This window comes from Motacilla alba, chromosome 8 (genome assembly GCF_015832195.1).
Source record: "Motacilla alba alba isolate MOTALB_02 chromosome 8, Motacilla_alba_V1.0_pri, whole genome shotgun sequence".
NCBI classification, from domain to species: domain Eukaryota; kingdom Metazoa; phylum Chordata; class Aves; order Passeriformes; family Motacillidae; genus Motacilla; species Motacilla alba.
In genome coordinates this window covers 19,415,533-19,440,817 of record NC_052023.1, presented here as the reverse complement: position 1 = coordinate 19,440,817, position 25,285 = coordinate 19,415,533, and the positions used below count along the sequence as shown (strand labels likewise).

General features: G+C 36.3%; 1 protein-coding gene across 6 annotated transcripts in view; it reads left to right on the top strand.

The window, feature by feature from the left end:
* Positions 1-25,285, top strand: part of COL11A1 (collagen type XI alpha 1 chain) — a 129,273-nt gene that overhangs the window by 64,060 nt on the left and 39,928 nt on the right. For all 6 annotated transcript variants that reach the window (XM_038144469.1, XM_038144474.1, XM_038144473.1 and 3 more), the window contains 15 exons: positions 190-234; positions 1,340-1,393; positions 3,464-3,508; positions 5,108-5,161; positions 5,242-5,286; positions 7,294-7,347; positions 8,277-8,384; positions 11,012-11,065; positions 14,052-14,105; positions 16,233-16,277; positions 16,408-16,461; positions 16,551-16,595; positions 19,610-19,663; positions 20,516-20,569; positions 24,665-24,718. In XM_038144469.1, coding sequence (XP_038000397.1) covers positions 190-234; positions 1,340-1,393; positions 3,464-3,508; positions 5,108-5,161; positions 5,242-5,286; positions 7,294-7,347; positions 8,277-8,384; positions 11,012-11,065; positions 14,052-14,105; positions 16,233-16,277; positions 16,408-16,461; positions 16,551-16,595; positions 19,610-19,663; positions 20,516-20,569; positions 24,665-24,718 — 819 coding nt within the window. The remainder of the gene's footprint in view (positions 1-189; positions 235-1,339; positions 1,394-3,463; positions 3,509-5,107; positions 5,162-5,241; positions 5,287-7,293; positions 7,348-8,276; positions 8,385-11,011; positions 11,066-14,051; positions 14,106-16,232; positions 16,278-16,407; positions 16,462-16,550; positions 16,596-19,609; positions 19,664-20,515; positions 20,570-24,664; positions 24,719-25,285) is intronic.

The window sequence follows — 25,285 nt, the reverse complement described above, 5'->3', positions numbered from 1 at the left end:
ACAGACCTACTGCCAGAATAGTGGCTTGTGCAAAAGACTCGCACAAAACTCCTGACCTAACTTGTAAGGGGGGAAAAAAAGCCACTTATATTTGCCCGTGTGTTGAAACAGATTAATGAGGGACCTTTAGTAGGGTGAATGTATGTACATTGTTCTCCCTGGTTTCTCACACTGGTTTCTTTCTAACAGGGGCTTCCTGGTCCTCAAGGTCCTATTGGGCCTCCTGGTGAAAAAGTAAGTTACAGCATTATTTTGTTACTTCACAGTCAGTTCTGTGCCACAACCTTGTTTATCAGCTTTGCTATCTTTTATGGAATTGTAAGCTAAATTGAAATATTAGATCTTCCTGAAATCATCAATAAATGAATAACCAATGAATACCCAATTTATACCCTTTTTCACAAGTCTAACTTTCTCCCTTTATTTTGGACTAATTTTGTGTTATTACCTTCTGAATCCCATGTACAATATTAAACAATTTGTACTTGTATGTTACTTAATTTCACAGCAACCTGCAAAAATTATTTTTCTTAATCTCTTTTTTATGACAAAGTTTTACCTATTCTGGTTTTTTTTTTCAAGGATTTTATTATGACATAAGTCTGCAGTGTAATTGGAATACTGTAGTGTCCCTAGGTGGCTTTTTCATCATCTGTTTGCACATGTTCTTGTGGCTTGAAACCTGTCTTCTATTCATTTAAAACATGTCACTACTGAATTTTATGCTAATTTTGTTATTCTCCCCTTTTTGCTGAATTCCTTCTCAATTCATTCTTTGATTTTTCTCTTCTTCACTCTTTACTCTATTCTTTTGGAGAAATTAAAACTTTTTACCTGTCAGTGTACTTAAGTATTATTCCAGCAAAATGGACAATCCCATGATATCTGCATTTCCTAGGCTTTCACAAAGGCATACCAGGCTTTTCAGCTATGAGCACTGGAGTTCTGTACCCTGCACTCTTTGCCTCTTGAACTTGTTGATAACTTTCATTGGTGAATCCTTTTATTCCTAAAATTCTAAATAGTACTTAATTTTGTACACTGAAGGACGCTTCCCTACCTTGTGTTACATGTGTGCATGTTCATAGGGTAATTCCTGAAGCCTGTTCTCAGGCAAACATCTCAATGAAAATCATAGATCATTTTTGAGGCTAAAGATTGTAAGAACTGGCCTTACTTACATATGGTAATAAAGTGTCATTCTGGCTTTAGTTTTGGTTTTGTCATATCGCTGATATCCATATCAAGGGACTTAGGTATGACTGCATTTCATGACCTTAGCTCTTAGGGTCACGTGTTTGCTATTGTTTTTAAGATGTGTGTCTGTTACCGCATTTAGGGACCGCAAGGCAAGCCTGGCCTTCCTGGCCTTCCTGGTTCTGATGGGCCTCCTGTAAGTAAAGAAATATTTAATCCTTTGAATGTTTAACTACTTTCACTAAGTGACAAATACTTCTGGATACCTGTGTTACAGAAACAAAGTGGAGGGGAAAAGCAAGGGTAGTCCATTAAAATCCATCTAAAATCCCTATATCATTTGAGCGGTTAAAACTAAGATAATTGCATTTTTGAAGCAGCTGCTAAAAACATCTGTGGGCTTTTAAAATGTGGTCCCAGATGTTGAAATGCCTCTGCAACATCTTCAGGGATGCGTAAATAACCTACTGACACACAAAGGGCCAAATACTGTTCCACTGTACTCTACCATGCCAGTCCAGCAGCGCAAATCACCCTGTGAAAATGTTCACCACTTGTTCTCTGAGGAAACATGGAACAGACTACATCTTTCTCAGCTTCCTGGCTTAAGGTGCATATTATGTGTTTAAGGTGCTTCTTGCATTGTCTGGACTGGGACATACCTAAGCCAAACTTTGTGATTGCCAAGAAATTCAGCTTCACTGTGAGGCTGCAGTCACTCACGTGAACTGAGTGTAGCCACTTGAGCAGCATAGCTTAGGCATTCAGCTTAAATGGAATCATTTGCCATAAAGACATGCTCATACACTTGTGTTCTTGCAGCAAAAACATACTTTTTTTATACTATGAAGAGTCTTTAGACAATGCTCTTTCTTGACTATCCTCCCCCATGCAATTGTCCCTTACAATTTTTCTTTTAGGTGAAAGCTGCATTTCTTAAACCTGACTTTTTGCAAGGTTTAACAAGGTCACTGCAAATATATTGCAAATACAGAACTGTTCCCAGGACTCTCACAGTCTAGCCTTTTACCTGCCAAAATACCAATTTAGTAGAGAATGTTAAGTGTGCAATGATTGTCTAGCTGAATGTCTGAATCATTGTCTAAAATTTGAATGTTTCCCCTTATCCTTTCCTGTACTCTGGAACCAATGTTAATTTCCAAACACAAGCATGATTTGTCATCTGCATCTTGTTAAACCTTCAAAGCAGGGGGAAAATGTTGTAAGAGATAATCAGGCGTCAGCACAGGTCCATGCTTGACACAGACCTCTGCTGTGGTGGGTTGATCCCAGTCAGCAGCCAAATACCCACCTACTCACTTACCCACTCCTCCCACAGCAGGGGAGGGGATAGATTCGAATGAGCAAAAGCAAGAAAGCTCCCGGGCTGAGGTAACAACAGCTTAATAGGTGGAACAAAGCTATGCACACGAGGAAAGTAAAATAAGGGATTGATTCACTACTGCCAATCTGCAGGCAGATAGCCAGCCACTTGCTGGGAAGTTGGTTATGAATGTCCTCCTTCCTGCTCCTTTCCCTGAACTTTTATTACTGCGTATGACATCATCTGCTATGGAATGTTTCCCTGGTCAATTTGGAACAGTGTCCCAGCTGTGTCCCCTCACACCTCTGTGCCCTCCTGCAGCCGAGTCGCAATTATCTGTTAATCTTCAGTTTCATTAAATTGCCTTTAAATTTTACAATTTAAGTGCAAATTTTGTAAGAAAGGAAAACAGTGGATTGGCTAATGTTTTGAGTGCTGTATTAACATCAGTGATATAAAGCAAAGTCTAAAATGTAAATTTATTTTGTTTAAAAAGCAAGTCACAGTTTAGAACAATGACATACAATGTTGAAATTAAATCAGCCTTCTATTGAATCTTTTGATAAACTCTACAGTTCAAAAAATACTTTTAGGAATGCCTTCTCGCTACAAAATACATCATCCATTTTTCAAAATCAAAGGAGAGAGTCTCTTACATTAAAAGCCTCTTACTGCTGAAATATTAATTAAACAGAAGGACTGGTCAGCATATTCCTGCAAATATTCACATGAATGTAACTATTGTCCAGTTTTTCCTTTTTTATGTAAATTATATTGGTATTAAAACCAAAACTTTTTCTCAAAATTTTTGTCTGTTCTAATACAAAAGAAATGTGATTAATGACCTGAAATTCAAATGTTTAAATACCTGTGTTTATATAATAAAATGTCACTCCTTAAAAATTATTGTTTTTCAAATCAGATACATTTCTCTTAAAACAGGGTCACCCTGGCAAAGAGGGTCAGTCTGGAGATAAAGGCGCATTGGTGAGTTTTAAAACTTTTCCATTTATTTACATAGATTTCAAGAAAACCTTTTATGGTTTTTCATCTTTATGACACATTTGTCACATTTGTTGCTTACAAGAACTATTTAAGAGGACAACAGGCAACCCATGACACATTCAAAACATATTTTAACTGATAAACAATAAAAATATATTTAAAATATTTGAGATTGTAAATATTATAAAGATTATTCTTTTAAAGTAAATCTCATCTTGGAGTTTGCAGAGTGGCAATGAAAAGTTGCATATATTTCATACAAACAACTTGCAGATATTTTGAGTTTTCAATTCTGTTGTATGGAGTACTCACAAACATTCTTCAGAACTTGCTTTTTTTGAAGGTATAAAAACTACAGGCAGAGACCATGCATTTTTTAGGCCATCTTCAACTCAGTGTCAGTGTAAAGTATTTTTTTCAATCTTAAGAAGCCCTGAAAGGGTCTTGGAGCTTCAAAAAGTGTTCTGCTTACTCCGTATTGTCCCTTATTTATCCAGAATAGTGCCCTTTATAGCACCTGAATTCAGTTTCAGTTTTCAGGGACAATACTAAAAGGTTTTATCGTGGATGATAGGATGAGTGAATTAAAAGGACATTTCAGAAAGTACAGCCCCATTGACATCAACATATTATTTATGTCAGAAGTGTTGTTATTGTAAAAGACATGTAAATTTTATCCTGATATCTTAAGAAGATAAAGCTTACAGCATTTATGTTTTGCAAGTCCAGGCATGTTGCCATCTGCCAGTTCTTATGTCTTTTGAATTTACTGATCCATTTCAGCCAAATTTGATAGAAATTCCAGTTTCTCAGAGATGTTAACAGTCTAAAAGTTTTGTGAAAAGACACACTGGAGAGAGGAAAAAGACCCTATCAATGTCCCCATTAGTAAAAGATTTTGTTGTCTGTCCATCTGGGACATGGGAGAATCAGCAGAGCAGCTCAGAGGTATCATGTTTCCAGGCTTCCTGGCTTCCACCCTTCACAGAACTCAGTTTCTCTAGGCCCTGCCATCAGATTGCATAGATCCAAGTTGAACAATATTAAAATATTCAGTGACTAATATTCAGTGACTAAAAGTATCCAGGCACCAGCCAGTACTGGTAGCACCATGAGCCTTTTAGCTTCCAGGCTTGGAATGTCATTGTTGTTCTTTTTTTTTAAGACCATGATTTTTTGTTATTCTCATTAATTTGGTCTCTATTTTTGACTTGTGTCATCATCATAATTAGACTACAAATTTTCTCCAATAAAACACCGCTGGTTTCTAAATGGCAGAATTTTTTTCTGATTGTTCCTTTTTACAATTACCATTGTTTCAGATAATTTATATTATGGGTCGGTGCTTCCTAAATATACAAGTTAAATCCAAGTTCAAAATTAGTTCACAATTCTAATAATAGTTTATAGTGACATTGAATGGTGCTTTTTAATGCCTTAACTTTTCTTAGTGGCAGGCAGCCCAGTGTTATTTTGCTGTCTCATACATTATACTGAAAGAATAAGGAATAGATCCTGAAGAGAACTGCTTGCTAACCAAAAACTGTACAAACAAATGTTCTTTGCTTCAATGTATTTTAGGGGCCTCCAGGTCCTCAGGGTCCTATTGGATATCCAGGTCCTCGTGGTGTAAAGGTAAGATATAATTATTGGATTCCTCCTCTCACACCTTTTGAATATATGCATGTGGGTAATTCTTTATATTCTTCCTTTAGGGTGCTGATGGTGTACGTGGACTCAAGGGATCCAAAGGTGAAAAGGTAAATCTGACTGCAGTTAATTCTTTTCCCTTTTTACACTGCAGCCTCTTCTGTCTCCTTCACTGCAGTGTGCTTTATCTCACAGCAGTGAGTTTATTTTTGCCTTTCCCTAAAGGCATACTGAGCCCAGTGCCTAAATCAGTGACCTTCATGGTTATTTACACTGGTACAAAGTGAATATAAAACCTTCAGTTATTAGACTGGTTTTCAATCCTCTTTGCACCAGTTTAGGTAACTTCTCTCTAAAGTGGCCTTGAGTGGAGAATTAGACATCCCCTCCCTTATTAGTAGATACTGTAGTGGATATTGAGAGGCTTGTGCATCAAAGAGATTTGTGGTGACAATACTGTTTTTATTTGTTTTGATAGAGCCATAAAATAGATCTGTATTTTTTATGTACATTGGGCAATGGCTTTCTAGACTCAAGGTATTTTGTACCAGATCTTTGGTTTTGCCAAAGTGATGGACAGCCCCAGTCAGATCTATGCATATGAATGTGAAGAAAGCTCTTATTTCCCCTGATACCATCAATTCCGTGTGTAAGCTCTTCCTAGAGCAAACACCAACCACTGCGGTCTGGGCTGACTCCTGATGGTCTGTGGTGGCTGAAACTGCAGCCAGTGTTGGTTTAAAGTCACACTTCCTTCAGCACTCAAAGAGACACACAACAGACTTGATCAGTCATACCTCCTCCTGAACACACAGGCAAATCCACTCTTGTGGCTCTGCTGGCTAATATATATCTATATATCTATATATAGATAGATACATGGTCTACAGATATTTACAGATATTTCTAAACCAGAAGATTCTGTCTTGCCAAAAAGCCTGGATTCAGAACTTAGCTCAGATGCCAAGAGCTGCTGTACATTTTCAAGCCTTCCTAAACCACAGTTTGTCTAGGCTGTATGCTTATTTTAGAGTTGCTCATTAAAATCTAAGCTGAAATAGAGTGTGTTTAACATCCATGGAGACTGGACAGTTCAAAACCTCAGATTTTTCTTGTGCTTTATTGGAAGATTAATATCCTGCTTGGACAAAATACAGGACTTATTTATATATAAATTTCATAGATGTGTGTATATATATCTGTGTATGTCAATGAATACTGATTAGCACAATGTCTATAATACTTCTAATGTTCTTAAAACTGATCTCACAGTTGCAGTAAGAAAGTGAATTCTACTGAATATCTCCAAAGGTCACACAAAGCTATTTCATCCTTTGTTCTCTTAGTGTTTTAGGGGTGTGTTCACAGGCCTTTTTTTACTGATATTATTCAGCTGCCATTGCATGGGGGAGAGCAGTTCTAGAGAACAAAATAAATAACCTTATCTTTCAGGGAAGCCCCCATAGATCTGGAATGGTCCAGGGATATCAGAGGAGGCCTGTCTCTGTACTGACCAGTAAATGTGACTAGAACTCTTTACGTATTTTATTTTTTGTTACCAGAAAAAATTTTGTTATTCAGCTCTCTCCTCCTACAAGGAATAAAATCAGCTTCTTGTAAATCTCAGTAGCAGGAACCTCAATATGAAAGCTGAAGAAGAGTTTCAGCTCATTTGGCCACCATTTTGTTCAGTAGCTGGCACATGGTCAGTCCTTGCCAAGGGCTCTCATGTAATTATTACTGGCTGTATTACTGGCCAGAACCGAGCAACTTTTACAGCTGAAGCTTTTTTGATGTATTCTTCATACTGCCTTTTTCTTTTCTTTCTAAATATTAAGAAAAGCCACCTTTAAATTTAAATTTAAATTTAAATTTGTGCAATATGAGATGACCACATAAAATTTTGTTTCATCATATAGAAAGCATGGGAAAAGTGCTTTTAGACTGGTTTTTAGTATGTTTTTTCAATGAATTATAGTGTCACCTCTTTTGGGGTTTTTTTTTTGCATTAACACATTTTATTGAAAAACTGTATTTGCTTGTTAGATTTATTTTGGGTTTTTTACTTGTATTACTGTGCATGGAGACAAATTTACATGTATTTCTACCTTTTTTAGGGTGAAGATGGTTTTCCAGGATTTAAAGGTGACATGGGTCTTAAAGGTGACCGGGTAAGCATTTATTCATAGCCCATATATTCTTAAAAGTTTAAATTCTATTGTTTTGAAAGGATCACTGAAGTGAACAAATATACTTAAGCCAAACATAAAATAAAGGCTAGTATTTTAAAGTATTTCTATTCCCTGTGCATGCACAAATTCAATCCAGAAATATGGTTCTTGTGAATCAAAAATGGCACAATCATGAAGAGGAAGAGAATGTCAGTCTTAAATATCCTTTTCACTGAGCTTCTTCCTATGGAATTGTCTTTCCCAGATTCCAAAATCTCCATTATTTGCCTGAGGAAAAGTTATCTATCTAGGATAAAGAGATTTCCATTCCAGCCTAGCATTTTGCACATCTCTGCCAAAATGCTTTTTATTTAGCCCAATGAGCAATTCCTTCCTTTCTTAGGAAGTGTTGTGGAGGTTGTATAAAAGCTTTTCATAAGCGGCTCCTGGCCTGTATCTGCAGTCTGTATACATAAATAACTGTGAAGAAGGTAGCCACATAAGCACTTAGATAAAGACAATTTTCTTCTATGGACTGCCAGGGTGCCTTCTCAAAAATTTAGGAAAGAAAAAATAACAATACAGTTTCCAAATGCAGCTGTCTTCAAGCAAGACAACTAGGCTCTAACACTCTGAAAGTGATATTCACTGCCTAATTTTTATATATTTGCATTTATATAATGAACATAAGTAGTGATATTTTCCTAGTAGGGAACTAGGCAGGGCTTACAGCAACCTGATCTATTTGGAGATGTCCCTGTGCACTGCAGGAAGCCTGGATGACATTTAAAGGTTCCTTCCAACCCAAACTATTGTATGGTTCTATTCCCTGTTTAGATTTACTGAAAATTTATTTTCAAGTAATTGTAGGTAATCTTTCCAATATATGCATGAATATTGTTCCATATTTATAAGGTGATGTATTTTAGGGAGAAATTGGTCAGCCAGGTCCACGAGGAGAAGATGGCCCAGAAGGTCCAAAGGGTCGAGCAGGTCCATCTGGGGACCCAGGTGCTGCTGGTCCAGCTGGGGAAAAGGTCAGTAGCCAGAAATCAACATAAACATGCCATTGCCTCACAGCATAGCTGGAATCCATAACCTCCATCACTGAAAAACAAGCCTTCAGATCTGCCATGTCTTTTTGTGACACCACTGCAGCAGACCACTGGGGTTCCCCTTTGATCAAGGATTGAGAATCCTTGTCTTGTAAGTATGCAGAGAGGCATTGTAGTACTCCACCAGAACATAAGGCAACTCCACTCTCATCCTGAATTATATACAGTGCCTGCCAGCTGTGGAAAACACAATGCAAATAAAATTGCTGGGCACAAAGGAGAATAAAGGTTCTGCCGAAGAGTGAATTCATATTGAGTCATATTACAACAAATTGTGACTTTTTTTGTGATTTTTTTTAATGGAAAACATTTCCTGAATACAAATCCAAAATAGGATTGGCAAAAGGGAAAGGGGGTGATAAGAGGGAGGACTGATAAAAGGATGGTGAAAAAAGAGAAATCAAGCACATGGTACAAATCGCTGTAGAATCCTGGCTTCAACAATAACCATTTGAGTTTGGTGTCAAGGATGGAAAGGAGGCTGAGAAATGTGTGTGTGGGTACTGTCAGAAAGGAAAGGTGAATTCAGGAGTGGTAATATAAATAACTGGAGAAGTATGATAATATAAAATAACATAAAATTATTATTCAAAAAGGTATATGCTACATATATATAAGTGTAAACACATATCACTTAAATGAGCAGATGCTGATGAAAGTATTTCCCTTTAAATTTTTTTTGTGAACTATAGCTTCAATTCTAGTTCTCTCTTGAAAAAAATAGGACGGAGGGTGCATAAACCAAATCAAAACAAAACAAATCTTTTTTTAAATAGTTGGTAGATTTTAAATTCAAATTTGAGTTATTTTTAGTTCTTATTCAAATTGCTTGCTATGAATATAGGTTTTCAACCATTTCTTCTTCACTGTGACATATTTGGAACTCTCACAGTATACAAGTCAGGAATCTGAAGACCTAAATATCAGAAGATATTTGAAAAAAATGTTGGTGTTGATAACACTATTAGCTGGCCTTCAAATTTTAGACCCAAGGTTTTCCCTTTTCTAGAAATATTTACAACTTTTCTTGCCCACTGGAAGGCACACATCTTCTGGGGATATTTTATAGACACTTGGCCAGAATGGAATGAGTCAGAGAGGAATTCTTTGCTGCTGGTCCTGTGATATTTATTTTAGTGCAAAAACTGGAATAGTCATTGTGAACTTGTAGGTCTAACAACATTTGGAAAGTCTGTAAGAGCAGATATAAATATCCTGTTCCCTCATCATTCATATGATGTATTTAATGCAAAGGTACTATTATTGTAAGGAAAGTAATGAAATTACTGCAGTAGTTCTTATTCTCTGTGTTCTGATTCCATGATAAGAAAATTCTATTTCCCAAGTAGGTATAAAGCTGGATTTTCTTGGTTAATGAAATCTCAAGTAGGGTTCCAAAAAAATAGGAACATAGCAGAAATGAGCTCATAATAAAAAAAAAAATTCTGTATTCACAGTTGCAACCTAGGCAACTGGGCTTGCTGACTCAAAAAATCAGGGACAAAACTTGCACTGAATCTGGCAAGAGTTTGATGTGCTGTCATGTTGTAAAACATTTATATCATTGCAATGCATGCAGCTTGTTTCAGGGTGGCAAATAGCAGGCAGCATAATAAGTAGTTTCTTAAATGTACAAATTGTTCTCAATAATGTCTCACCAGACACATGTGCTTGCATGAATATGATAATACTCAACATATTTATTTATATGCTGTATTTTTTACCAATAGACATTTTTGGGGAAATTTCCTTCCCCATCCAAGAATCTCCTTCCTATTTATCTATGGTTACTGCAGAGTAACCATATATGATACCTTACAGTCGTCTTTTCCATTGAGATCTTCTCCAGAATTTGATATTCCAGAACATAGAGAAATTCATCCCCAGAGTTCCCATCTTTCAAAGCTTGAAACTGCTTTCCCTTGCCTTTTGAAGGTGGCAAACCATCACTCATCCTCTAGAGGTCTAAAGAGACCAACTCAATGGAGTAGGGTACTGAATTTCATTTCAGGGAATGGTTGATGTCAGTGCTGATCAGTCTTTTCTCGACACAACAAGTTGGTAATGGCTGTTGACAAATCCATTGTCAGCAAATAATCAGTGGAGTATAATTTGTCATAGTCTCAATTTAGAACTATTCAAGAAAAGCATTGATTCTTTGCATGCTTATTCATGAAAGTCAGCCATGACATAGTATAAATTGAAAAGAATTTCTTCTCATTTAAACCTGTTAATACCCTGATTTTTTAGAGAATAATTATTATTTAATGATCTCAACCACATAGAACTGCACAGCACTTCATGGAAGAAAAAACCTTCAAGGTATTGTTTTCTCTGGATTCATTCATTTGAGTAGGATTTTAATTTAAGTTTGGGGCACTAAGCCCACTGGTGATTAATTATAAAAATGAGAAATTGATTTAATTTAATATTATATTCCATGGAGTACCATCACTCTATGTTGTGATAATAAAAAATTATTTTGTATAGAAACCTGCTGAACCACAAAGGAGGATACAGTAAATTTAAACACTGACTTCTCATTGCAGGGCAAGCTTGGAGTACCTGGACTGCCAGGATATCCAGGAAGACAAGGTCCAAAGGTGAGCTGTAAATGAGCTGTATATTGAGTGTTTTGACACTGGTCACAATGGCACTTATTTCATTTCTGTGTTTGGGGAAGCAGGGTGTGGATATCAAAAAAAAGGGCCATTTTTCTCATTTTCTTTTTTGACAATGATATTCTGAAGTAACATCTTCTACAGTGTGACCCCCTAGGTCAGGCTCTTTATGGAGCACCACCTCTTAACTCTTCTTAATATAATGCCCTTTAGCATCCTCTCCTGAGCTGCATTGTGCCAGGATCAGAGCAGCATGCACTAAACAATTGCAAAAGCAAGGAATGGCATTCTTGAAAGAGAATAGACACTATATTGACTAAATGGATGCTGATAGTGATATAAATTTTCAGTGTGGTGCAGGCATTCCATTTGTGTGATTATGGCTTCTTCCATGGAATAAACCATATTTCTTTGAAACATATAATTCACAAATATTCCTCATGTTTTCCTTTAGTTTCTTTTAAGACAAACATGACAAAACACACTCCTTAGTTAAATTAAGGTCTTAAAATTTTCTTTCAGCTACTTTACATATTTGGAGTAGAAAACCACACAGGGGCTTCTGGTTTAAAACATTTTTATGAAACAAATTTCTGTCAAGTTCATCCGAACCCATATTTAGGAAATGGGCATGTTGAATTAATTGCAGAATCTCTTTTCTGAGAATTAGAAAGAAAAAAGATGGAATAAAATCATAGTTCCACAGACATTTCACTGTGTAGAGGAGTCCATTAGGGAGGCATTGTAGCTCCAGCCCTTCTCAAAGAATTCCCATCTAGGTAAATATCACAAGTAAAGAATCCCTTACCACTCCTATACATCTGAACAATCAACCTGCAGAAAAAAATCCTCAGTTCTATTCTACTTTTGATTTATTTTTATTTCCAAATTTGAAATTATGCAGGTTTTTGAATGAAATACAACTTCCTGACTAGGAAAGTGTTTTTCTCACTAGCCCTATACTTCAACCCTTTTTAGTCAAGTGAATGGACTGTCTGAAGAATGCTTATTCACTGAACACTGCATTAGTGAAAAATATTAAATCTATGCAAAATATTCATGAAAACTATTCACCTTGAAAGACACAGGTGTTTTGGCTTCAGTTTCTTAACTCAAAATGGCTGAGATTTTAGTCTCATTGTTCTCCTTTAGAATTGTCTTTTGAAAAATCTAAGATAAGAGTTTTACATTATTCAGTTCTAAAAACAAAAATTATGTAATGTTTCAAATAAAAGTTGATTGATTCTTTTTTCAACAAGGACTTGATCAAGAACTTCCTTTCATTTAAATTTTTATCACATTAAAATTGAAACTCGTTGTCAAGCTGCATTCACTGTTGCTCTTCCAATTTTTGGCCTAAATTTCCAAGAAAGACTAATGACAGCTACAATAGATAATTCACTAGAGACTTCTTGGGAAACTGAGTCACTGCTGAGTTTAAATTAACATGAGGGAGTGAGAAAAAAGCAGCAGAAAAAATGTTAGCTATGTAAAGCAAATAGGAAATGCTAATATTGTCAAGACAGTTGATATCATTCTTTTGGTTGATACTTCCTTGCTTTTCATTAAGTTTTTTTCTAAGAATTGTTTTTAGAGTACTGCCTTTATCTAATAATTTTCAGTACACTTTTATTTTTCTCTAATCCAGTCCCTCTTGATTAGCACAGTAGCAAAAACTGCTGTACATGTATGATATTTACAACTAAGTCATGACTACTAGTGCCCCATCATTTGGTGTGGCTTTTTTCCAGCCTTTTAATTTTAAAGAGCATGCTTGGGCTTCACAGAATAAAATTTTTAGTTTTATTATTATATAAAGTTATAACTAGTGAAGACTTAAGAAGTAGGAAAGGAAATTAAAGGAAAAGGAATATGAAAGGGAAGGAAGAAAAATATTACTTTTCTGCCACCAGTCAATATCAGTAAGGGTTTCATTAAAGTCTGTGTTAGTGAAGTTGCCCTGCCCCTAAGTCTTTTATGGATAATTGGAATGGTTATGTAAAACAAGACTCATTAGAGGAAAAACAGAAGTAAGAACAAGAGGAAAAAAAAAGTTCATTTCAAAGAGCACCAAGAAATTATATTTTAGGTTTTTGTTACATGCATTTTATTTGCCACTTAAGATGCTAACAGCAAGCTGCTGTTAGCAGACAGACATAGATACATTGTGACAGCAGGGATTCTGGTTAGTAAATTTTAGTGGCCAACCAAACCAAACACTCTCTACATTTTCATCCCAAGTCAGTTAAAAGTATATTTTATCATGATTATTGCCTCTTTGATCCCAAGTTCCTTATGAAAAATTAAAACCTTGGCAGGTAAAATGTCTGCTGGACCTCTCTGCCAGAATGAAAGAAAAAAATAGTACTGTTCCCATTGGACTGGGCAGTTAGCAGAAGGAAAGGGGAGGAAAAAAGGAGGAGGAATAGAGCTGGGAGCAGTTTCAAGTCAGATAATCTCATAAATTCTGCCTATGTGTGAGTTGCATGGATCAGTTAAATAAAAGTGTCCATTGTTTGGTTTACAGTGAGTAAAGAACTTGAAGTAATTAATTTACAGCTCAGTAAAGTGAGTAGAGTGTGTGGCAAATCCTTACCATTTTTTGGAACTATTTTTTTAAAGAATTATCTTACTGTGAGACAACAAGGCCTTGTTTGTTTGTCTTCATTATGATACAGTTATTTCTGGTGGGCTGTTACTAATTAATGCTTTCCTCCTTTAAAAAAAAGGTGCAGATTTAATGAATATTTTATTGTCTAATAAGTGACAAATAATGTCCATTCTATACATTGATTTTTCTTTTTTAATGCTTTCTGGACATGAGGCATTATGGTAAGTTTATTTACAGCCATTGCAGTTACAAGTCTGACATGTATAATGCGCATGACTTTGGAGTTGTGCTTTATGTTGGCTCTACCACTGTTTTGCTCTTGATATCCTCTGACATTTGCACTGGTTTCTTACATAGGGCTCAACTGGTTTCCCAGGATTTCCAGGTGCCAATGGAGAGAAAGGTGCAAGGGTATGATAATTCATTCTTGCATAACACTTTATTAGCTTTTAAAATTCAGCACTAGGAGAAAAGACTGAAACCTAAGGATACAAGTTACTGTCTAAAGAATGATGAAAACAGGCTTTGCACATTCAAGATGGACCTCTATCTTTATGTAAAACAGGACACACTGATGTACTATTTGCAATTCTTTAAGGTATTAATCTAAATATACAAGAACTTGCGCACTTTTTTTTCTGCACATACTGCCATAGTTATATAATATGAAAAAGAGAATGAAAATCACCTTTGCTGAAGGGCTTAGGGGTGTTTTTTTGGACAGTATAGCTGAGTGAGTTGGCAAGAACTATTTTCCTGTATCCTATGAATTATCCTGCTACCATGCAATTTACCCTCAAGGAAATTCAACTTGTATTTCATAAATATTCTGACTTACCACAAGGGAGTTTTTTTTTAGGCTTAGCTTCAAAAAGGCAAAATATACCAGGCAAGATGAAGAATGTGTACTATTACATATATTTTAAAAAATGTAAAATTACATCTTCTGCTACTTTGTTTGTTTGAAGCAGGTGAGGGGAAATGTGTTATGCATGTTCCTCAAACTATAACAATTAAAAATAGATCAGAAAGAAGGTCACTGTGCTGTTGTCTCTAAAATTCAATTGAATATAGTAGGGTATGTTAGAAAGATGGTGAAATTAAGATATGAGCCAGAATTCATAGCTGTTAGCAACATCAATTCAAACAGGTAATATATATTATTATTCTTAAAGCAGAAATTCATTATTTTAAGATTAAATATATGAAATCCAATAGCATTTGCATTACTTATGTATGGTTTAAATTGCTCTTGTATCATTTTAGCTAAGATAAAGATGCATTGTTATGCACAGGCACAAGCAACAAAGCAATGCTCATTTCATGTGAAAAAATGAGACAGCTGCTAATAAAGGCAGCAGATTGAAAAGAAAAAAGCAAAATGATAGAATCAAACAGAAGGCTTAAAATTATGAAAATCTTACTATATTGATCTGTTTTCAGGCCTTCACAAAGCTTTAAGTTCAGCTAGGGTATTAAACATGTAATTAATACCACCAAACTGCTGGTACACTGAAATATGATGCTGATCATCAATGAGCCCATAACTGCAGGTTTTGTAATGAGAATCAGATATTATTGTTAATCTTGCCTAAAGGGTTATCATGGTGTTTTATGCTACCATGTATACATGTATTAGGAAAGACAGTCCCTGTCCTTGAGAAGATCACAGGCTTAGTAGCATTTCAAAAGTAGCACATAAATTTTATTCTGATAAGTGAAATAAAACCAACGGGGAAAAAAAAAAAAGAAAAGAAAAGAAAAGAGAACCCCTGCCAAGAAAACAGGTGAATGCATTTAATTAATTTCTGATAAAGGGAAGCTCTGTGCCAGGACATCTCTGATTTTTTGGTTGCTGGTTTGTTTACCTCAGAGATTCAAAAGTACCAGCCATCAGGTTCCTTTCTCTACCTGAAAAATACTTTCTTGAATTTTAAGATTCTCTGCATTACAATGCACAGCAATTCGAGTGCAGAGCCTAAAGAAAAAATCATGTTCAGCATGATTAGGAGATATATTAAAACAAAAAGTAAGGACTGGTATTCTGGCAAGTTCTGAATCTCTGTCAAGTGTGCATAATTTTGGTAGGCATTACAGTGCCCATTTCTGTTATAAATGAAGAGAGGCTTGCCCTGTCTTTTCTCTATTAACCTGTGGAGCTGTCCACGGGAATCCAGGAACTTTGTTTTAAGGGTGTTCACAATGCCAAGTCCTTTAGACTACTGCAGAGGGACTCTGCTTGTTGTGTGCCGCCTTCAGTACTGTTTTATTGTGATTTAAAATGTTCTAATGCCTCTGACAGGATCTGACTCACAGGCAAATTTAGTGCATTTAGCCACAAGTACCAGTGAACTTAGAAAGATAACCAGTTTTATCAAGGACCATGATTCTGTAAATTGAAATGCAAAGTAGATAGCTAAAGGTAAAATAACATTTAAACATAAGGGAGTTGCTATCTGCCTCCACTTCAGTACAATAAAACTTTATCTCACAAATAGAGTGCCTGCTAAGATGATTCCTGTGAACTTTTCTTTCCAGGGGTTGCATGGCAAACCAGGCCCCAGAGGACAGCGAGGACCAACAGTAAGTTCTTTTGATTTGCAATTTAGAAGCTTCTGTGTGTAAATTGCATCCACTATACTGTGACAAATTGCTTTTATTAGATTATAATATCCAGCATTTGTCATCAAGTGCATCTGTGTTAAATTGACAGGGTCCAAGAGGCTCAAGAGGTCCCAGAGGTCCCACTGGTAAACCAGGTCCAAAGGTAATTGTCCAGCACACTGTATAGATTGGCTACAGGCTGTTTCTTCTAAATAAATGTAAATCCTTGAATGTACTCTCTTTCCCTTCCAGGGCACTTCAGGCAATGATGGTCCTCCTGGCCCACCAGGCGAAAGGGTTTGTGAAAGCCATCTTTGTTTTTCCCACTGTATAGGAGTGTGGTTTGTTTTATTCTCAGTTCTTCTCATATTCTTATGCTACTTTGACCAGGGCAACCAGAACTAACAAAACCTCAGTTCCAATGATGCTTTTCACAGTTATGAATGGGGTGGCTGAAGTTTGCTGAAAGTTTCTTCCAACAGTATCTCAGTTTTGTACACATAGGACACAGAGAGTACATACACACTTTGTGTTACATCCATGTGCTTTGTATACATTCCTATGAATTACAGGTGTACTCACAGCTTAGGCTCTTCAGAATTCCTCACTTACTGCAGTTTACTACCTGTTCATTGGTTAAGCAAACACTCCAGAAGATCCTTTTTTGAAGCAGCTGAGTTATTTTTGTTCTGATCAGCTAAGATTTCCCTTCAACCTATTTTTCTGCATGCTTCAGAAATCCTATTGTTCTCTCTAAAACAAAATTTTCTGCTTGCTATTATCTGACCAATCAATACACAAATCCACTACACAGGTCATTGTACAGCACTATAAAGAAAAAAGAGTATTAATAAATTGTTTTTGTAATGGCAGCACTTAAAAACCAAGTCAGTTTAAATGGATGAGCTTTCTGCCAAAGCATTTTTGCAAAGCTTAAACTTTTCTTTTGTTGACATATTTCATTAAACTGCTGACCTTTTTCATCCAGGAAGCCTAAAGCTCTTCTCCCAGTATCCACAGCAAGGTCCCAGTGTTCTGTAGGAGTGTTATTCTTCAGGAGGGAGCACCTTGTGCATTTTCCCCACCTCCATAATGTCACCTTTTTTGGCATTAGGTAGGATGTGAGATGGAAAGAGGCATAGACCAAGAAAGAAAATGTAGGTTGCTTTACACTGAGGAGGATCAGAGGCAGCCTACTAGAAGGGGAATAGCAGATCCTTGTGGAAGCTTTCTGACAGCTCCAGGAGTTTGCAAGGGAGAGAAATTATGGGGATACTAAAACAATGAGCAGATCAATCCAAGATGAAGGCATCCCTGGAGAGAAATTGATAAAAGCAAAGAGATGAAGAATCATAGAGCAACATGTTTCTCATCACTTGTGTAATATAAGTGTGAGGTATCTATTTGCTTCCCAAGAGGGGTGTCAGCCAAAAAATAAAACTGTCATCTCTACTCCTCTGAGACTATGACAGCTACCAAACATGAAAATAATAAATAATCTATCCTGTGTAGCTACTGTTAAAATGAAACTTAATAACAAGAATGAAAATGTAATTTTGATAGCATGCTGTTAGTATTCTAGTGCTTTTTCTCACATAATCTGTCAGTCTCCTGACTTGAAACCTGCAAGCTATATTGTGAATGAAAAGAAAAATATAAAGTTTTTTCCTTAGAAAGCCTCAAAGCTTGAGAACAGGGGAAATTGTTGAGAAAGAAGGTGCCTTTAAATGTAAAACTTCAATTTGTGTTCCTAAAACCCAGTTTCTGAGACTGACCAATTTCATTCAGCTATTTTGTAGCTGAGTCAATTTTATTAGCTTTCCTCTATAAAGCTCCACCTTTTTTTTTTTTTTAAGCTTTATGTTATATCCAGAAACAAATGTGGAAAGTTAATTTGCTCACAGACATGGCATATTGAAAAATGACCCAAACCCCCCTATGGAGCATATTTTTGTGTTATGAAGGTTTCAGAAACAGACTTATACATCTTTTCAGGAAAAAAAAAGAAAAAAGGATGGGCAGCAAGATCACAAAGATTTCTCCCCATACCTAGCACTTCTTAATTGATTCAGATTTAGCATTTCAGTATAATAGAAGTTTGCCCTGGAATAAGATTCATTTAAGATCAAATTCTCCCAGGCTGGGCACAAGGGATCCTCTCCCCAACTACATTTGTGTAGTGCTTTGCCCACTTCAGGAGGCAGCTGTGCCCTGCAAGCCTGGGCTCTAAGGAATGAGGCTTATGGAAGTCCCAGGAGCAAAAGGGTGGGATAATTTGAGAGATGTGGCTTCCTGCTTCAAGTCTTCTGCATCAAACCAACATTTTTAACATATTTGGACGACTGATGTCATAGCAAACCCACACATCATACACCAAATAGAATAGGATAAAGTCTTCCACATATGGCATGGGTGCATAACTCAGCTGTGGAACCATGTAAAAGGAATAAGACTCTTAAGATTTTACTTAGTACACTAAAAACTTAAGAGCAAAAAGGGTTTTCATAAGCTGACATAGTACCTTTCACAATGTCAACAGTAAATTTAAAAGCTGGCCTCTGGGGTTTTTTTGATAACAACTTCAGAAAGAGTCATGTAAGCTAGTACTTAGTGTAAATATCTGTGATATAGGTATTTCCATGTGAACATACATGCATGTACACATGCCTACAATGCACTAAGTCAGTTGCTCATCTTTAGCTAAATTTGTAAAACCATGCTGCATGAAAACTTTCTCTCTCCATATATCTGTATATATACAAAACTATAAAAATAAAATGTTCCTGTTTCATGGGATTTTTCAACTATTTTTCATAATAGCAAACATGCTGTATTTAACCGCAGCTAACTCTGAAAAGTTTATTCTTTTTGGAATTTTGTACTGTTGTACTGGTTTGAAATATTATCAGGGTTTAGGAATTGCCAAAGATGAATATTTGACTGAAAGTTAAAAAGATGACCAAACTATTAAATAAATTACCTTGTTTATGCAACATGGAAGAACAGTGCTTCTAACTCACAGTTGGTTCCTACTTTATTATGCACAGTTTTAGGGGTAAGATGCAAACATAGTTGAGTTAAGTAGTTTTCCTCATTTTTTTACTGGATTCCTACACAAGCACTATTGCTTTCAGGAAATCCCTCCAGTGTCTGCGCATGTGCATTGTGACTACCGATATTTATGACAGTGTGGCTGAGGCTTTATGCTTAAATCCAGACATTACCTGCAGGATTCCTATATTTTATAATTGAAACAAACTTTTCAATCCAGCTTGAGTAAAACTTCACTTGTTTGGTTGCCTTAAATCCAGGGACCACAAGGGCCTCAGGGACCTGTTGGATTCCCCGGACCAAAGGGACCTCCAGTAAGTATCTCACATCTCTTTTATTAAGTTCGTGCAACAACAGGAAGTGAATACAGGTCTTTGTAGAGTGTCTCAAAAGTAAATCATTGATAATTTATGTAAGGGGTGGTTTATGTATAGATTAAAAATGTTCTTGTTGAGCCTTAAGGGTTTGGGCTCACATATTTAACATAGTCATTGGTGCAGCTCTTAAAATATTGAGAGTAATCCACCCAGCTGCAAATCTGGTACATCCTGCCAGAGAGCACATGACACACCGAGTTCAGGCAAAATGCTACTTTGCTGCTGTATATTTTCCTTGAATTTTTGATTCACTGAGGAAAAATGAAGAGGAAGGAGTCATTAATTAGTAGCAGGAACATACAGAAGTAATAGCACATTTGAGCTGTTCCCTGAACCAGTCTTGGTGCTTTTCTGCTGTGCCTCTGGTCATGTGCAGTACAAAAGCAGCAAAGCACCTGTGATTTTTTTTCTCCCATGCATTTGTTACTTTTATTTCCAATTCCAAAACCTGAAATTTCATACTCCTGTAATGCTTAGATTTGTGTTGAGTCATTAACCAAAGAAAAATGGAGGTATAGGGACTTTCCATGATTTCTGAATTTACAGAAATGTATTTTGAACATGTTTGCATTTGGCAACAGTCATTTTCCGAGCAAGTGTTAAGACACTATAGGAAGGACACAAGTTTAAAATATTATTAAAATTCTAGTTAGCTAATATAGGAGCAGTTTAAAGTTACCAAAGACTAGTCTAGAAATAAACAAAGGGCAGAAATTCTGACAGCTAATTGCATGCTTTTTTTTGAGGATGGCTAAGAAATAGCTTGATTTATGTATTTTATAATTTCAGGGTCCACCTGGAAAAGATGGCTTGCCTGGGCACCCAGGACAGCGGGGTGAGACTGTAAGTAAATGTACTCTGCTGTGTTAGTGTTGTTCTAAAGGTCATGGTTATGTGATCAAAACCAAAGAAATAGAGACAACAGGGAAAAGAGGCTGGCACCAAGAGGTTACATAACTGTACTTTTCTTGTAGATGGGGCATGAGAAAGCTTTCTTTTGCTCCCATGATACAAGTGTGAGGTTATTCTTTGCTATGTCCAGTTAGTTACATCAGAATGAGATTAAATATTCAATAGAAGTAAGAGAGATTAATACCCAAATCTCTATTTGAATTAAGATTTTTGAGACAATTACTATACAGTAGTTTTCTCCCTGAATGCCATGTACCAAAAATAGTAGCATAAAAAAAGGTCTAAGTGATGATAAACAGCTAGAAAAATGAAAAGCCAAAACCTTTAGAAAGTAGGATCAGGAGTGATTGAACCTATTAAAATAAAATTTTGAAACTATGTAACTCATCTAATAATCACAATTAATAAATTCTGGCATGAAAATGAAAAAATACTATGTCATGTTTTTAATTGAATTAACTTTAAAAAACACACTACTTCCGTGTGTCAGAATGTTACTCATATTCCATTATAAAATAAAAATTCTCACTTGGATTTTTCAGAGCTAGAGAAAGCCATAAATTAATTTATTGAGAAATTTTCTCAGCATGTAGAATGCGTTTTAGGCTCCAGCTTCACTGGAAATCTGTTAGTGACTGCTGAGTCACTTCCACTGCTGGAAGGAGGAGCACAGAGCTTGGAGTAACACATCCCTCTGAAAATATTTTTTTTCTGCTAGTATTGTAGCATTGTCACAATGTAATGCTTTGCAATGATAGTGACTTTTTTGTGTATGAAATATTATTGACATCTTCTTTGTTCTTTTCCTTTGCAATTATGCAAAGACTGTTGTGTACCATAAGGATCAATTATTTACATTGTTTACAACGCAGGAAGCTCAAACTCGTTCTTTAGTCTGCTGTTAAAAAGTTGGAATTTTCCCTTTACCTTTAGTGCTTTGAACATGAGCCATTAATGTGCCAGTACAGCAAAGAAAGCAGAGAGCATTCTGTGCTGCAGCAGGGGGATCTTTTCCTTCTGCCCAGCCCTGCTGAGGCCAGGAGCAGTGTCCAGCTCTGGGCTCCTCAGGACTAGAGAGAGCTCCTGGACAGTGGCCAGGAAAGGGCCACTGGGATGATTAAGGGACTGGAGCATCTCTTTGTGAGTAAAGGCTGATGGAGCCGGGCCTGCTCAGCCTAGAGAAAGCTCAGGTCTTACCCAAGTACAGAAATACCTGAAGGGAGCTGTAAAGAAGATGGAGCCAGGCTCTTTTCCATGGTGCCCAGTGACTAGAGGCAATAGACATAAACTGAAACACAGGAGGTTCCATCTGAACATCAGGAAATGCTTTCTCCCTGTGAGGGTGACCAAGCACTGTCCCAGAGTCCCCAGAGAGGCTGCAGTCTCCATCTGAGGTATTCAAAATCCATCTGGACATATTCCTGAGCAACCAGCTTTCAGTGGGCCTGCTTCAGCAGAGCAGTTGGACAAAATATGACTCCAGAGGTCCCTTCCAACCTCAACCATTCTGATTATGGGATACAACTTCTAACAAAATATTCAAAATACAGTGAAACTATGGATGATGCCACTGCGTGAAATTTGAACCAGGTCTCTCAGATTTACTCAGTGCTATGGTTCTCTAATTTTGTATTGCTTTGGGTTTAGTAGGGTTATACCAATAAAAATCTTGAGTAACTTAGGAGCAAGTGCAGCTTTTCATTGGAATTGTTTTCTGCCCTGTGTGTTTGTAAACTTGGGCCAAAACTAGGTTTAAAATATTTTTCCCCATGGGTTCTCATATATGTGTTTTTTGTAGAAAACCAGATGGTTTTAAATCAATCAGTAGGCTTGTTGGCTTTCTTTTCCTGAAGAACATACCCACTTCAGATTTTAAAAAAGTGTATAAATACACAACTTTCATTGCACTCACTGGTAGATAAGGGTATTAAGAATTCTGTTTCTTATTTAGACACATATCTTATTATAAAGTTCATTGCTGCATATGGGCATTTCAGCAATTAGGGAATTAGGATAAGAGACATAGTCAAGCTTAAGAAATTAGAGAGCCAGATTCCCAGGGTGCACTCTGCAGTTTGTTTATGGAATAATAAGCACATGTTGACAGCAACTGAGGTAACTATTGGTGGAGAAGAGGCTGCAACTTTTTTTCCCAGTAAGACATATACACTTTGAAGAACTGATGTTGTTTGTTGAAATTGTAGACATAGGAACAGTAATATCATGATAAATAATTTGGAATATAAATGTAGGAATAAGTTTTATACTAAAAACCAACATTATGCCAGTTTGTACTTAGAAGTTATTATAAATTTCAATGATGTCAATCTCAGTTTGGCAGGAGGCATCAACAGTGAAAATTGCTAGATTGTCTGCTATTACAGAAGAATTTAGTGTTTCATGCTTGTGAAAAGACAAAATAGAAATATACTACCTGTAGCATCTATTGGAATTAATTGAAGGCCTTCTTCTTACTACAATAAATAATGTCATTAAATTGTTTTTCACAGAAAATAACAAAAAAAATAGAGGCTACTTAGGCACTTCAAAACACACACGCACGAGACATTAGTCTAATTTTTTTGTTGCTAAATATTTTAGATGAAGCCATGGAAGGTTCAGGTCTTCTTGAGCAATTGCTGCTGAAATTTCCTTTGCTTTTTGCATCTTTTTAAAATCTGGATCTGTAGGAATAGATAAGCTTGTAACAGAAGAGAGAAAGCAGGGTAGTGAATCCATCATTAGCATCAAGAAACAAAGTACCAATGCATTCTGCACAATCGGGACTAGCAGATCTTCTCAAGGTGCTTTCAGTAAGTGGGCGATGTTCAGCTTTCTTTGTCTTTCCTGACAACAGGCTTACAGAGGAAGCTTTGATTGTGTAAAGGAAGGGACATGGGAATGATTCCATCCGGAGCACTTCTGGTTTTCTGTCATTAGAACAAAGGGGTTCTTTTTTTTTCTTTTTTTTTTCTTTTTTTTTAAATCCAGATAATTTCAGCAGTCTGAGGGGGTGCCTGAGTTATGGGCCAACTTGAACCCTGGTAACATCTGTCTGGCAGCTGGAACAGAATCAGATTGAGGCAGAAAAGCTCAAACAGGAACTCATGGGATAGGGCAACTATCAGTCAGACTGCCCAGAGGGAAGCTGAGTAGGGCCCAATATTTGAAAAAACTGGGGCCAGATGACCCCTTTGTTTATACACAGGTGAGCAGAGCAGGAGACAGACACAGGCTGTTTGGCAGGCAATATTGTGTAGGACCCTAAAGTCACTCAGCAGGAATGCACTGTCTAACACACTTCTAATATCTGAAAGAAATAATTTAGCATAATTCAAAAATGCAGTAAACAGTGCCATTAAAAAGGGACATTCTCATTCAGATTATTGACTAATTTTGGCCTGAAATTATGGGCCGCTGATTAGAAAATGAAAATTATGTAAAATTTCCATGTTCTAAAAAATTGTCTCAAAAATATTTATCTTCTGTTCTGTTTTTGACATCACATTGATTTCTCATTGGCACTCACATTGCCTTTTCTACCATTTCTATATAACCTTCACCTTCCCTGGATCTTTATTTCTTTTCAATTTCTTTTTGTCTCACCTCCACTTTAATGCCCTTCCAACTCAATAGTCCATCTGTGTCTTTCTTTAAAAAGCATTTTTATGTCAGGCTTTATGATTCACAATATACATATGTAAAAATGTATTTTCAGCTGTCTTTTAGCTGCATCATTTATGCATTCAAACTCATCTAATCAAGTTCTCCTAGAGAGATCTGTAAAACTGACGACAATTTTTACTGCTGTACCACCTCAGAGAGATGGGAACTGAGAGATGGAAGAGAGATTAATCAGCATTTCATATCTAGGCATACACAGACAAAAGAGAGTTCTCTTTTTTATTTTCGGAAGAGAAGGAATGTGTGACATGGAATTTCTCATTCACCTCTTCAGCACAGATATGAATTTTGCTCTTTTATAACTTGTAAAGGCTAATGTAATATTCTGTAATTTTTTCACAGGGTTTTCAAGGAAAAACTGGTCCTCCTGGTCCTGGTGGTGTTGTTGGCCCTCAGGTACATAATTTCATTTCATAGCTGACTTCATCAGACCAATGTTTAATAGTTATAATATGAATAAGGCAGTTGCTTTTGCTGTGTTAAAAGGACCATATCAATGTTTATATTAACTTTTGTAACCAAAGTTGCATAATGATATTAGAAAGCTATACTTAGTAATCATCAGTGATTCCACCAAAAAAAAATATTTGGGTTACCTGTCCATTTTATTTTGATTTGGGTTTTTTGTTGGTTTGTTGTTGTTTCAGGGTTTTTTAATGTGATTATGAAATTGGTGGTTTACAGAAGTCAAAGAGACACATTTCTCTACCATTTTAGAAAGAACAATGCTATGTGTGAATTTCTTGCCGGAGAAAAATTTTCAGTAACTTTTAGATTGTGAAGAGATAAATTATCAAAATTTCATTTGATTTAACCTTATTATCTTACAACTTAATCAAGCATTTAGAGCCTATTTAGCTAATTCCCTCAGTGGAACTTTTCTGCTAGGGAATCTGAAGAGTGATCTTTCAACTCTCCTGCCTTACAATTCCTGTTATTCAGAAAAGCAACAGTACAGAACTG